The 15,909-nt window shown below is 30.8% G+C and overlaps 1 protein-coding gene across 1 annotated transcript; it reads right to left on the bottom strand.

Annotated features, from left to right (window-relative positions):
• Positions 1-640: 640 nt before the first annotated feature.
• LOC129221193 (THO complex subunit 7 homolog) lies at positions 641-15,655 on the bottom strand. Its single transcript, XM_054855645.1, has 6 exons — positions 15,518-15,655; positions 11,765-11,888; positions 10,670-10,797; positions 10,481-10,567; positions 3,764-3,958; positions 641-801 (listed from the first exon to the last, which is right to left on the bottom strand). Exons 1-6 carry the CDS (start codon positions 15,555-15,557, stop codon positions 770-772), a joined length of 606 nt encoding a protein of 201 aa, XP_054711620.1. The 5' UTR covers positions 15,558-15,655; the 3' UTR covers positions 641-769.
• Positions 15,656-15,909: the final 254 nt, after the last annotated feature.

Below are 15,909 nucleotides of genomic sequence, written 5' to 3'. Positions count from 1 at the left end.
TCTAGTACAAAATAGATAATTTTCAAGCTCGTGGGAAAGTTATAAGAAAATGAATCCACAAAATATAATATTTGTATTTTTAAGTTAAGTTTTAAAAGATAATTTAAAAATTAATTGACATCAACTTTCATGCTTCTTTAAAGTTGTTAGAGCAGCTGCTTTAGCATTTTCTAAAAATATATTCAACAAATTTTTGATGTGACAAATATTTGAAGTTTTCACACAAAATTTATATTCTATTTACAAGACTGATTCATCAAGAAATCCCAATATTAATAACCATAAACTTTTTTATATGATAAGATATTGAACAAATATAAATAAATAAAATCTAGACTTTATATAATACATATATTCAACAAATTTTTGATGTGACAAATATTTGAAGTTTTCACACAAAATTTATATTCTATTTACAAGACTGATTCATCAAGAAATCCCAATATTAATAACCATAAACTTTTTTATATGATAAGATATTGAACAAATATAAATAAATAAAATCTAGACTTTATATAATACACTACAAACAACAAAATATTTCTAAAATTTGTTTCATGAGTTCACTATTGTACATGTTACATTGCTTATTATGCACATTTAAGAATTACTAAAAATCATAAAGAGAGTCCAATGATGTATTTTTGTTGATTTTTAATGAAAACAATTCAATACATTATTACAGACAGTTTTGATACATTCAACATAAGCTATACACAAAAATTCTTTTGAAAATGCATTACAGGTACATACAAGTGCTGAAAATATATTAATCCATATCCATTTCAGTATCTTCTTCACCTGGAATGATAATACAAGTAAATAATGTCAATAAAACAATGCGGTAACACGCACAACTAAGTAACTATAGTTTAAAACTATATCCATGGAAAAAAAAACTCCTAAACAACCAACATATACAAAAGAAACTAAGTTTTTTCAAAAACCAAAACATTGCAAACTTTTTGAACTTTTGAATTTAGATGGTTTTGTGTTGCTATTGCGGACAAAGTTGATCTTTGCTACAATGGTGTTATAGATATGTTATTTTATTATGTCATAGCTTACTAGTTAATTTTTCAAAACATACAGAATTTAAAACTTTTTATGCGAATAAATAGGGTTGAATTTTAACAAAATAGATAACCAAAGAAAATCGGAAAAGGTCATGAGTCTTTCAACAACAAATCCCAAAGTGGATCCAGAGGTCAAAAAAATTGACATCAGGCCTTCCTTCATTGTAAGACTACAATATGCAATCTTTTTGACTGCTAAAAAAAACAATAATTTTGTTCTAAACCTTCTTTGATTCAGTTTTTAGGCATTGCCAGAAGGATACATTAAATAGCAGTAATCATACAAATTATTGTGAAGACAAAGATTTTACAACAACAATTTCTATCAAAAGTATTTAAAAAATGTTTAGTTTTCTCGTGCTTTGAGTTCACTTCCCTTTGACTTAAACAAAAGTTCGAGGGTGAATTAAATATAAACCGGAAATTCTTTTAAAAAATTGCATCAAACAAAAAATTTTTACATAAGCCATCCTTCTTCTGCATAGTGTCTTTCCTCTGATACACATTTTTTATATCTGATTGCCAAGTTTTTGATGCCCTCACGATCTCCCCCGCGGTCTCCTTTCATCAGGTTCATTTTTTACAGCTTCTCTTTCGGCGATATCTATTATCGACTGTGCAAAGTGTTTCTTCCACAAACTGTACGTGAAGCTGTCTCAAAATTTCAGAGGGTTTGGTGCCCTCTTTTGGGAGATATTGAACAGTAATTCATTATGCAACAGACTAGTGCACTTCTTGCTCATTCATGGCCACTGAAGCAGGCCAGATCTCCAAAGTGTGTGCAAACACAAAAACCCTTCTTCAGACATCCCCACCAACATATTGGCCAAGAACCACCTTGGAGCTATTACTAACAGCAGCATCAGAGTCAAATCCTGGTTTATATTTGATTTAACCTCGTATTTTCAGACTCTATGTTTTTTTTTTTTTTTTGCTTATTTTATCAATTTTAGTGCTAAAAGTAGTACTTTAGTACTTTAGACTGAAGGAAATACCCCCATTCACTTGTATCACAATAAATGTAATCATACAATGAAAGTAAGAAAGGAGATATCTTATGAAGCATAATTTTATTTTTGGCTCTCTAGAGATGGTACACAAAAATTGCAGTCGTGTATAACTTACTTAAAGGAAAGAGTTTTCTAATGATGATAAATCACATATTGTTTATAATGTACTGATGTAATGATGATTTTGTATAAATTTAAATACAAACACCCACTCTATGATATTATGCAGTGGTAACTGATTGTATAAAGAGAGACAATTATATACTGTGTAATGTATTTATCATGCATACTATGAATTCTAAAATATTGGGGCAGGGGGGGGGGATACTATAGAGTCAAAAAACCTATAGCAATTTACTTTTATAAGCATTAGAAGCAATTTTAATAAGATAAAATTTAAAAAAGTCCCCAAAAGATTTATTATTTTTTAAAAAATTGTTGCCAAAGAAGAAAGTTGCCAAAAGCAATAATAACATTTAAAAGAATTTCAAAATTTACTGAGGAAATGAAAATATGATTATTGATACAAAAATCATTCATTACAAAAAAGAAATAAAACATTTACAGCTTTCTCATGCTTTGAATTTACTTCATTTTAATTCAGTCAATCCTCTTCAATCTTTGTCTATGTTTTTAGTCTACAAGAAACTGCATTTTGATTTTTAAATACTTCTACTTCTTGGGGTAGAAAAAATTAGCGTACCTGAGCGATATTGTTCAGTTTCTTTGTGCTTTGGGGCACAAAATGCAATTAATTTTTAATGCACTTACTGCATATATTTTCACTCTTTGTAGGTCTATCACATTTTATGAATCATTCAATGGCTTTTGAGCAAAGAATTATTTTTGCATTTGCACCTCATTTTAACCCTTTTTCTGATTATTCGTGAGTTTTATTATCCACAGTGCCCGTGCCACCCAGAATGGCAGAAAATCTCGCCAGTGGCTCAAGCTTGCTTATTAGCATGCCAAAATTGCATTCATTTTTTGAATGTTATTTATATTGCATGTTTTCTGCAATCTCAATGTGATTGTTTATTGCATGTTTTCTGCAATCTCAAAAGCTTGGATTTTGGTGGAAGGGAAAATTTCTGTATGTAATATTTCATCCAGGTATAATTAAAACTCATCCACATAAAAAAAATAAAGACTTCAAATCTAAAACCAGTAGTCAAATGCACGTAAAATGAGGGTCAACTGTACTTAAAAGTAACGAAAAATGAATTTTTCATTATTTGAGATGAATTTCTTTGATTTCAGAAATTAAAAATCACGTTCTACTAATGGAACAATAAGAAAGAATCTAGTGTGGAAATTAAAAAATAAAGGGAAGAGGGCGATCAGAAGGCTTATCAAATGCTGTAAATTTCTAGGCAAAAGGTAAAACAATCACACAATAAATTAGAGTCACTTGATGAAACACTCAAGGCACAAGAGGGAACTGATAGGGGTAATCGAAAACTGAAATAAATTCTGGAAAAATTGCTTTTTTGGCACAACATGGAACTATTAAATGCATAGGGATGCAGTAACCCCCAAATTAAAAGATTAATGGCTTCTGCCCTGACCATTTAGGTCATTTTCATTTTTCCTGGCAACTTCAGGTTTACCTCGTGCATGGCAAACTCTTTGTCTTAGAACTGAAAATATTGAAAGATTCCAGAAAAGGAAAATTACTTTTTATAATTTGTTGTAATTGATGAGCTGCACTGAGAAGCACTTTAAATTGCTTATGCCTCTTCTCCAATCTCATCTGAAGTTCTTGCTTTTCCTTTTCAAGATTTGCAATCTCTTCTCCTAAAGCTTCCAGTTTTGAATGAGTTTCTTTACGATCAGGCTGCTCAGCTATTATTCGGGCTAGAGCATCATACTCTGAAAAGAAAGAGAATAAATGTAATTTACATTACTAACACTTAATTTATACTGCTAGATAATTTAAAAAAATTGATGAACTTTAAGGATGATGATAATAAATTACAGAAGATAAATTGTTTTTACACAGCTTTATCAGGTTTTTAAAATTGTATAAAAAACATTGATTGAATCAATATTCATATCATTTCCAGTTGCGTGCAATGTGTTTGTCCTGTAGTGTTTGTATGCAATGACAATTAAATATTTGAATAAATACGGAGAGTTTTTTTTTTATAGAGGAGCTATAGCACATAGTAAACACAGTATTATGCTTGATCACTCAACAGTTAGATTAAACTATCCAACATGTAAGTTCATTTATTCTTTAACGTTTCACTTAGACTTACATTTAAATTAAGAACTTGATTTCAATTCCAGTTAAGTTTAGCATGTTTACAAAGATTAAATTTGCCATGGAATTTTAAAGTGATTACTACAGTCCTTCCTCGCCACTTAGTGCTTCGACTTTCGTGGGCTTCACTCTATCCTTCCCCCCTCCCAACCATATTCATTAGTTTTTATTTTTCTAAGGGAGTTTTCTAAGTGTTAACTCTTGTTCAAAAGAGCATTGAAATATTGTTTTTAGGCAAAGCAAGTTCCTCTGAATGGAAATATTAGATCCAGTGGGAAGTTTTTCACGTCTAGTGGGCTTTAATTGTGTTGTAAAATCCATTTAAACGATCATTAAAACATTTCTATACTCTACTTAGAAAAATATTCGATTTATAAACAAAGAATTCTACTTGATGCCAACTTACGTATCGCAGTACAGTCTGAAAGGTAGGCCTAGAAGTGACATTTGCCAAAAATATTATACAGGGTTCATACTCAATTTCAGAAATAAAATGAAGGAGTTTTGAAGGAGTAAAATGAGATCTTGAAGGAGTACTAATGAGCTGTCCCTGAATGATGTCGCTCTTTTATTCATCATAGTGGTACCAGCACAACTTTGCCTGTAGTAGAAAATTAAAAGGTAATTTGGTTCGCCTGTATAGTAACAAATAATGGATGCTGAATTTCTCGTCAATTTTCTATGTTAATTTGCTTGCCCCTGCTATGGTAATTTGCTCATCCATATTATGGTAATTTGCTTGCCCACGTTATGATAATTAGCTCAATAAAATGCTCTTAAAATGGGAATAGAAAAAAAATAGAATTTTTCGAAAAATCGCTTCGAGGTGCTCACCAGCATGTTATGAACACATTTTGTGCCAAATTTCATGAAAATCGGCCAAACAGTCTAGGCTCTATGCTTGCAACAGACAGAGATGCAAAGACAAAGATTTTCAGCTTTATTATTAGAAAAGATATTTGACCCCCTTCCCCTTTGTCACAAAGTGTCACACTTCACCTTAACACTCCTCTTGTCACATGTCATAACATATTGTTATAATAACTGTGTAATGCCACTTTTTGGTCTCTCTCTCTTCCCCTAGTCAGAATTCAATGAACCTGTTTCCGCCTCAAGGCATGACATCACTTGTGGATGACCCTTTTTACAATATCATAACTGCCATTTACTACACAATTGTTTTTTTAACACAATCACTTAATATAGTAAATCTACTTTTATATTTTTAAATATTTAAATAATAACTAAACAAACTGATTTTTGCTGCTGAAAGTGAGAGAAAAGCAATAATCATAAAACTTGAAAAAATAACCAAGCACCATTTAAGCATGTTTTACTTCACTTATGAAATGTCTTAGTCATCTAATAGTATTTTCACCTTCAACTTTTAAGACTTCTAGGCTCAATTTGTAAATCACATCTTTATGAAAAAAATAAATATACGAAATTTCTACATCAAAATTGTAATTATACCTTTGGCCTTGTGACAATGTTAAGCTGTCGATTGAAGTATTTTAAATCACTGTCACAGAGGCAATTATGTAGTTTTAAACTAAAAAAGAAGGAGTTTTGAAGGAGTTAAAACCAAATGAAGGAGTTTGAAGGGCCCTTTAGAAAAATTTCCTGAATGAAGGAGTATTGGAAGAGTTTTGAAGGAGCATACGAACCCTATTATAGGATTTTTTCGAAAAATATAGCATTTTTTACAAAAATAGGATCTTTTCGAACAAAATAATGCAGGAAGTACTATTGCATTTTTTGGAAATGTAAATTCAGTTTAATATTAGTACCCAAATATTACTGCTCTAATCTAAAACCTCTTTAATATGTTTGTTTTGAAATTTCTACATTGATATATATATATATATAAAGCTATGCACTATTTGATTTCATTTTCCTTGGTATATTCCCCATTTTACAGTGAAACAGGGGAGATACTAAATAAAATTTTCAGAAAACTGAAATTTTTGGAAACTATAAGGAAGCTTGCCCCCCCCCCCCCCCCCCCCCCCCCCGTAAATACTCTTTGAACATGCATACAAAATTATTGCGGGGGAAAAAAACATTGACTTTTTTTTTCGTTTTAGAATGTGCTGTCAGCCCAAAATTTTCGGAAATGGCAACCCAAAATTTTCTGATCACAAGCACCCCCTGGAGAAGAAAAAAAGTTTCAATGCATTTTTCACAAAACAGTAATTTTTAATGTGTTTCAGTATCAAACTAGGGCAGCTATTTACTGTATAACTGTGTATTAAATTATATATATATATATAATTTAACGATACCGAATTTAGCTATTTTCTCAATTTAATGATACATTTCACTGGTCTAGATTTGACTGCATTGAATGTCTATGCTTCTCGGTTTAACGATTTCCTTGATTTAACAATCACTTTTTCCTGTCCCTTAGCAATTGTTATATCAAGGTTATACTGTATATGGATAGATATTTAGGATTGTTAGAATGAATGCTGTCTATATTTTTGAGAAATTAAAGCACTCTGCTATAATTTCCAAATAAGGAGCCAGTGTGTTATCATAGCTTACATTACTCAATAATGACCATTTTTCATATCTTCTAGGACAAAATATTTGTACAGTAGAGTCTTGAAAATCTGAGGCAATTGGGGTTCACGCTACCTTGGATTATCTGGAGAATTTTTAGCAATTGAAACTTTTAACTTTTTGGATGACATAAAGACAAACCCTTTTTACTTTTTTTGCTCCCCCCAAAAAAAGGAAGTATTGTATGCACAAAAAATTTACCACTCAAATTTTGAAATTACTTTCCATTTTGTTAACCATTAAGAGAAATTTGATTTTTTTTTTCACAATTGCTGCGCGTGTTTGTGTCTGTAGAATTGTAAGCAGCGAAAATTGCATTTAAACTACGCCAGGGATAAAAAATATCATGATATTTTCAATCAGCACAAGCTGAAGTAATAACGGCATCCTCAAATCACTCTTGTTAATTTTCTTATATAATTATAATATATAGACTTAAAATAAATGTTTCTATCATTATATATAAATATATATTTTATTATGTAAAAATTTACATACTTTAAATTTTATTTATGCATGAATGATGTTTTGAATTATTTTAAATATGATAATTTAAGTTTTAAATATAAAATATATATAACTGCTACTGATACTGGCTGTTATATTGGATATTGATGACTATATTTACCTATTATACTGTAAATATCATAGTTCAAAAAATAAATAATGAAAATATCAAAATATCATGATATTTTCAGAATAAATATCGTGATATATATCGACTGATATGTATTGGCAAACCTAGACTACGCCCAAATCCATTTCAGATCTTTATTGTGACCTCTAAATGTATGTGGATGCTTGTGTATGATATATCTTGCAGAACACAAAAGCAGTTAACCATAGAAGTTTAAAATTTTGTACATACAACTCAAGTGGCGTCAAATTGTGCATCTCCCTTTTTAATTGATGTTCCAAAATGGCTGTTTACTTATTCTTTGTGGTGGAACAATGATGATTTTAAGTCATTTTCACATCTCATTACATATTGTCTTCAAAGCATATCTCAATCCGTCTCTAGTATTTGGAACTAATGTCGCATTCTCCCCCCCCCCCCCTGGCGTCAACAGGAAAAATAAAATACCTAAGAACACAATATACATTTAAACAACAAACAACCACAGCAAAAACCATCGCAAATATACACTTCAAAAATACCAAAAACTAGAAACTATTTTTGTATACAAAGAAAAAAAACACTAGAAGTTATTTAAAATGCTTAAATTAGCAAATTACTATAACAATTGAGCACAAAAATATATACCAATAAAAAAAAAGCTTTTTAAAAACATGCATTTTATTGAACAAAAACTTTTCTCATGTTCTACTAAAAAAAGAGCAAAGCAGTTCAGATTGTTATTCTTCAAACAAACCATCAATACACACAACAACATTTCTCTTTCTCTGTTGTCTGGGTTAGCATGTTTGAAAACATTATTGCCTGATTGGCACAAAAAAATATTTTCAGTATTGTGCAAAAATTTGGATGTCGCCAAATGGAGGGGGGATATTCACATCTGAGCCGCAAATTTGAATTTATGGTGGTGAGAGTGAACACAAGATTCAAAAATTGTTTTTCTTTGTGAAGTAAAACATTGCAAAGGAGCAAAAAAATTAGCACTTATCTTGCTTAAATATTGCCACAGCTAAACTATTTATTGCTGAAATGTACGTAATATTGCTCTTCACCATGATTGCAGCAAACCTTATCATGAGTAAACTATAATATTTGATTTTTTCTTAAAATTAAAATTTCTAAAGTGCATTTACATGCTTATTTTCAAAATATTTCAGTTTTTTTCTGAGGTGTTTTGTACGTTTTAGAACTATAATCAAGATTATAGATATTTTGAGAGGGTAAAAAGTATTAACAGCAGAATAGTTCCTGATAAAACTACTTAGCATCAATGTATCTTTTTTGCTGATGTTGCGCCCACCCAACACTCTATATTTCTAAAGGTAAGTGCATATTTTTTTAAAACAAAATCCCATGCTCCAGTGTTTCTCGACCAGTAGACCTCTGCACACTGGTGTACACCCGGTATTTTTGGAGTTCTACAAAAAGGCAGAGCAGAGATGAATTTTACATTTAATATACTGACAGCCTGGTTATCCATCCAGAGACTGTAGTTTCTTCTTGTTATGAACTCATTAGCCTGGAATAAGGAATAACAGAGCTGGAGGCAGATGTCATCTCATCAAGTAGTACTGCCTTAGCTCTGGCTTAGGGGCGGTAACTTAAAGCACACAAATGTGCAGTAAGTTACCGTCTTAATATGATACCGCCTTTACCAATCTACTTGCTCAAAAGTTTAGATGTAATCTTGCTAATTTTATTAATTGCCAAATTGCATTGAAAACTGCAGGACAACTGTGATTTCTTTTTATTTTTTACCAGTGTGTAAAGAAATCATATGGGGAGCGATAGGTTCCGATGCAATGAATGAGGTGGTTAGAGTACCGATTCCAGACAATGTTATCAGGCAGATGACCGGTGAAATTTAGAAAAAAGTTGATTTATAAACTACAAACAGCTAAAAAAAATTTATGTCAAGTTGATGAATCAACACACACTTGCTAATAAGGACGGCATTCAAGATCAATATACTTTTTGAAAAAAACTTTCTCAGTTTGCAATTAGAGATGAAATTTTCAGCATCACAGCTAAATAAATAAAAAGCAACAGGATCCAATGTTAAAACTGCACATGTACTTGTAGTGAATGCAAAAAATTGAATTTCAATTTTTAAATCAGTTTGTGGTGGCAGAACTTTTGGTCATGATCAAAATTTAAGCAGAACTTCTAGTTGACTGGCACAGAACAACATGACTGGGCTTGTGATCCCCGTTGAAGCATCAGCAAGGAACTTTCTTAAAGAGCACGAAAAAATGTCATAGACCTCAGGTGCAACCGCTCCCTAATACTATAGGGTTTAGCGAATTGTCTTTGGGCGCATATCGGATGCTAGTAAACAGCATACCTAAATATCTCTGTTTACATTATGCATGACCTGTTACTGTTTTCAGTTTAAAGATGACATTCCATTCTTAACATTGACACTTTTAAAGAACAAATATTATGCCTAGATTCTCGATTTAAAAACCGTAGCTATTCCCAACATAGAGCTGAATAGAAAGTGCCACTGCGCCTCAAGGATAGGGCATGTATCTTAATCGTATTAAATGAAAGTTTTGGACTTTCTGACAGTTATAAGCACTAAAACTCATGATCAATTTCAGTTCAATTTCTAAAAAAATTGAAATATTTAAAAAATACTTCACAAATTAAAATTATAAATTGTTATATCCTTATGGAAATGCTGTTTTTTGCCCATCTTGTGTTGCCTACAGAATGATGAAAGCATTTTTTATATATTAACATATAGAATTTAGTTCAGTGTGCCACAAGGATTGAGCCAACTAAAGTAAAAAAAAAGTGCCGTAAAAAAAAAAGGTTGAGAAGCACTGTTATGTTCCAAATTTTTATTGTTATCAAGAAAAAAACCCATTATGAATTTTAGTAAAAAGTCAAAACTAATTTTCAAATACAAAAAATATCTTACGTTGCTTATTTTTACGAACTCTCTTTGACTGCTGCAACTCAGACTTTTTTTGCAAGATGGTATTTTGAGCTTCAGCAATTTTGTTTTCTAAAACGGAATAAGCACAGAATATTACTTATAAATTCAATTTTCATACAAATATCTTTCATTGTTCAAAAAGGACTAATTGTGAATTGAAATCTTACTAACCAATTTCTGAATATAATTCTTCATAGTGATTAATTTCTGCACTGTTTACAATCTGAGCTTGCTGTGATTTAAACATCAAAAACTCACAGTTTGCTAAAGAGGTTAACAGTCGCTCATATCCTACAAAACTAAAAAGAAGAATTACAAGCCTTTAAATTATTCTCAACATTTCCTCAGAGGAAAGTTCACAATACAAAAACTGTTGGAAAAACATTCAAATTATCATTAAACTTAATGCAAAATGAAGTAAAAACACAACAACTGAATTTTTGCTCAAGAGGCTTTTATTGCATGATAATTCCTAAAATACCTTCACTGTTAATATATTGTATTCCAAGGGAAAAATATATAAAATCATTAAAATACATTTTTTTCACCTTAAAAAAAATATTTATAAAGAAGTCAACTAGACTTTCAAAGATTATGTCTATATGAAACATTACTCTTTATGTATTCATACAAAAATAAATAAATAAATAATGGAAGCAGTTCAGTTTTAAAATCCTCCATTTCAGAATCTGTTTTCTAATTTTCTAAAAATGGTCAAACATATGCTGAATTTTAAAAAGCTGAAACAGGAGAAAAACATTTTAATACAAAATTCTTTTGAAATAGTTTATATTTATATTAGTTGCATGTTCCTTGTATTGTATGTATGACTTGGGCTACATTTTTCTTTGGGTTCTGTCATTTTCTTGGAATAATTGAAATACAGGAATACTTAAATTGTTCATTCTGCCCCAGGAAAGTTATTTTGTCCTTTTGAGTGCATTATGAAAGTTGCTTTATATTTAAAAAAAAATTCTGTTAGTTACTCTTACAATTACTGAAAACAAGAACAGTAGGAATTGTAAATTTCAGCTCATTAAAGATACACAAAACAACATGTGCTTTGGCCTCCTTTTAGAAGAAACGAAGTTAAATCATTAGTTGCTTATTATGTAAATATGAAGATAATTTTTTTCAGATTGAAGAAAATCATTATCACAATGTTCTTGGATTGCTGGTTAATGGGATAATACATCTATTACTTGCATCAAATTCTCAAACGATTGTTTAATATTTTTTTACTGTAATACTTAAAAATAATCATACATTTCTTCTTCCGATTCATTTTTTCCATCGGCCCATTTGAAGAAACTTTTTAGAAGGATATTGATTCTTCGATCATCACCCATGCCTTCGCCATCCATTAAAAGTTTGCGGCGGAAGACTTCATCTAAAATTAGAATAAACTTTAATTATAACAAAGAAGGAAAAAAAGAGAGAGAAAAGAAATGAGCAAGAATTAAATATACAAATACAACAACCAGTACTTTCCAAGAACTACCTTAAGATTTTCTTCCAACCTTTTAGTATTGAAAGGCAAACATTAACTCTTTACAACTAATCAAGATGTATTTCTGAGAACTTCCCTATTAAATTTCCTTATGTATAATCAAAAAAATTAAGAGTAATTGAATAAAAAAAATTAAATGGTCAAAATTTATTTGAATGAGCAATAATGTTCTGCATCAATTAACTTTAGCTTATTAGTTAAACTACATGTTTTCATTTTAAAAAGTCGGAGATAAAAGTATGCTAAACCTGCTAAAACAACAACATTGTCACTACAGAAAACAAACGGGCTTACTGCTATGAACAAACTAATTTTATATGTGGCTCCCTCTTGCCTACACTTCTTATGAAAATATCAATATTTTTCGTTGACATCAAGTACGTCATAAGTCAGTGTCCGTTAGGGTTCCAATCCCGTGGCAATCTCAGTCCCACAGGATTTCGGGATTGGCTTAATTCTTCAAAAATTTTAATTTTTATGTTAAAAAGAAAAAGTTGATTAAATTTACATGCAAATATAAAGTTAAAAACTACAAAAAACTCTCAAGATTTTGTAAAAACGAAGAATTTCGGAAGTGAGAGTTTCTTTTTTTTTAATTCTAAAATAAAAACTTATGTTTTTGTTATATATAAATCCTCACACTCAGTCTGAAACACAACATATGAAATAATGCGCTTTAACCGATACACACCCCAAGTTGGATATTACTCTTAATTAATGGTCAAGTTTCAAGAAACTGGCATTTTCTAATATTTATTCATCAAAACACAACTAATGAATCTAAACCAATACAAAATAAGCTTTCTTATAAGGTATCTTGCACGAAAAATATAAATCTATATAACGTGGACCGCTAACAAGTAAACAAGTTTGAACAGATCTAAGCTTGCCTTCGGGTTGCCAAACACTGGTTAGTTTAGCCATGGATGCCATGCTTAAAAAGTTATCGTCTCATTGGCGAGAAAAATATATCAATTTTGTGTAAAAAATCGGATGTCGCCAAATGGGGGGTGGGGTATATCACATCTGTGCCCAATCAATATTTAGTAATGGTTTTCGAAAAGGCTTATAATTTTTACGCAATTTCACAATTGCTGAACGTATGAACTCTGAAACCTCGAATGCGATTATCAATTCATTCTCAGAAAAATATACAGTCGACTCCTGCTAAAAAGCGATTTAACTCACGCAAAATGGCTATAACTAGAGACGTACCGAGTAGCACTTCGGCTGAGTATCCGAGTACCGATTATGTTTTAAGTAGAACCATTGGGACACACGTGATGAATTTTGAACACATTAGAATACTAGTATAGACCTCCATGTCCATTAATAGTTTTTAAAACATAATTCTAGCGGAAATTTAATTAATCATTACTTAAAATTTTTTATCTATTTCAAAAATGTTTACAAAAAACCTGTTTTAAAATTAAAAGTAAACAAATAAATGAAAGGAATGACTAATAAGTTCGAATTAAAACAAATTATATCAATCTATTATAATGCTAGTCCGCCAAACATAAATAATTTTTAAAAGCAAATAAAACAACGTTAAAAGCACAAATGTGCAACACTGCTGACACGTGTTTCTGCATTACAAGGAACGTCTTTTTCAGTGCATAAAATGAGAGCTAATGATGTAAAGACATCCGACCAAAAAAAAAAAAAAAAAAAAAATCCGACTTTTATCGGATGTTTTTAAATCTATAAGCTCACATTTTGTGCATTTTAAAAGGCATTCCTTGTAAGCCAAAACACGTGCCTACTGTGTTCCTGCACATTTATTCTTTTAACATTGTTTTATTTGTTTCCATTTTTTAAACAAAGGAATTTTTATCTTTCTTATAAATAATTTTTGTTTGAAGCAAAAATGAGTTTAATAATATAAAATTTTTTTGTCCAATATTTAATAAATTTAATTAACTTTGAGGACATTAAAAATAAAGATTTATTCCATTGAATCATAACAAACTTCATTATTCTCAAAATTAAAATTGTAAATTTGAATTGTAAATGACTGCAGTATATCTATCATATGCTTGCACTTTTTTATTAAATGTAAAATCTGTCTTGAACAGTATTCAGTTTTTTACAACTACTCAGTATTGGCCGAGTACCTGATCAAAATCTAGTCGAGTACCAAGTACTTGGCAAATTGGCCCAGTACCGAGTAGTTACTGAGTACTCGGTACGTCTCTAACTATAACGCTAATTTTTCACAATTAACGAATTTTAGAGCTAACACGAATTGTTCACCCACAACTCGAATCTTTTTGGAAGGAAGTATCAGCTTCATTATTGGATACTGACAGTCAAATTACCCACACCATACTAGTCAAGTGCATCAAATAACCACTCAACATCTTTCATTTATTTATTTTTTTAATTCTAAATATAAAAGTTGATGAAATATAATGGCACCTTAGTGACACCTTCATCTAAAGTTTGTGAAGATGGGAAGAAAAAGAAAGTTTCTAATAATTATTTTTTAAAAAAGGCTAGGATTTTCGATATGCTTGAACAACTACAAAATATCGACGGCAGCACGACAAAAGTAGTAGTGAATCTTCCATATATACAATTAAAAGTCAAAATAAAAATATATCCGTAAAAGTTCAGAACTAAATATCAATATTGAAGCTTTCACAGCAGTATAGCAAAGTATATATTATGAAAATGGAAGCTGCTCTTGTATTGTGGATTAATAAAGAGATCGGGAAGAGGAGATTTTACCACAAATTGAAACGTTATAAAAGGAAAGGCGAAGCAACCGTATTTAAAAATGTATTACATAAGAATAACGATCTGATCATGGACTATCTTCATTTTTTAACTCTTAAATATTGTTACTGTATCTACTGTAAAGTACTATTATATTGCATCATTTTAATTTTACGACATGCTGTGGGAACCGTGTTGTTTTATTTTATTCGCATTGGTCATTCATTTTGTGCATATTAAAGCATTTCATGTTGAATAACAGTTTATTTTATAAATACAGTAAAAGTTCAGATCTTTATGCAAGAAACTGTAGTGTATGGTTAAAGAATGCTTTAGAGCAGCTTGAGGGGTGTTTATAAGTGTCTAAAAGTACTTGGTACGCTTTAAAAAGATTGCATGCATATATTTTTCCACAACGCGAAATACGACTTACGCGAGGAGTGATGGAATGCATCCCTCGCGTAAATCGGGACTCGATTGTACTTAATTCGACGTCAAAAATTGCGAAACGTTTGCCTGCAAAATCATTACGGGATTGAAAATCCCGCTAAATATTCTGACGGATTCCGCGGGATTCGGGATCGGGATTGGAAACCCTAGTGCCCGTCTTCTAAGAGTCTAATAAGGGCTTTACCCACACTAGCATAAGCAAAGTATCCCTCCCAATTACTATATGCCAATTTTTGTTCTACATTTTTCTGCTAGCGTTCAAATTACCCGAAAATTGCGCTTCGCCTTTTGATTCAAGACTTTTATCAACATTGCTTTAGAAGAGAATAAAAAATTACCATCTCCTATTTGGATGACTCCTTGTGAAGAGGCTGACATATTTTTTACTAAGACAAATTAGAAAACTACAGCAGAATCCAAAGTCAATTACAGAAGATGTAGAAAACTAATGTTTACGCTTGACAAACACTGTTGATAAAAATACACGTCGGTCAATGCAGGAACGATCCTGGGTCCATGGTTACCATTTTGGCGACTTCATCTATTTCAAGGTGAGTTCTTATCAACATGACGAACATGATGCCAAAAACAAAGTGCGATACCATAAGCAATACAGTTGCAGTTTATTTTTCCTTTTTGGAAACACTTCCTGAAGGAGTATGTTCTTTCCGATTTTAAGTGTACTTTTTTTTCATGTATTTGGTATTTTCAAGAATGGTAAACATCATTA

This window comes from Uloborus diversus, chromosome 4 (assembly GCF_026930045.1).
Source record: "Uloborus diversus isolate 005 chromosome 4, Udiv.v.3.1, whole genome shotgun sequence".
NCBI lineage: Eukaryota > Metazoa > Arthropoda > Arachnida > Araneae > Uloboridae > Uloborus > Uloborus diversus.
Note: the sequence above shows the minus strand (reverse complement) of the source record. Positions and strands in the feature narration are given on the sequence as shown.

Coding starts and splice junctions, on each gene's coding strand:
- LOC129221193 (XM_054855645.1), bottom strand. CDS start 15,557: ATGTCAGCCTCTTCACAAGGAGTCATCCAAATAGGAGATG. Junction 10,798..11,764: donor AATGAATCGGAAGAAGAAAT/GTATGATTATTT, acceptor TCTTCTTTTTAG/TTTTGTAGGATATGAGCGAC. Junction 3,959..10,480: donor AGTTCGTAAAAATAAGCAAC/GTAAGATATTTT, acceptor CTTTCTTTTCAG/AGTATGATGCTCTAGCCCGA.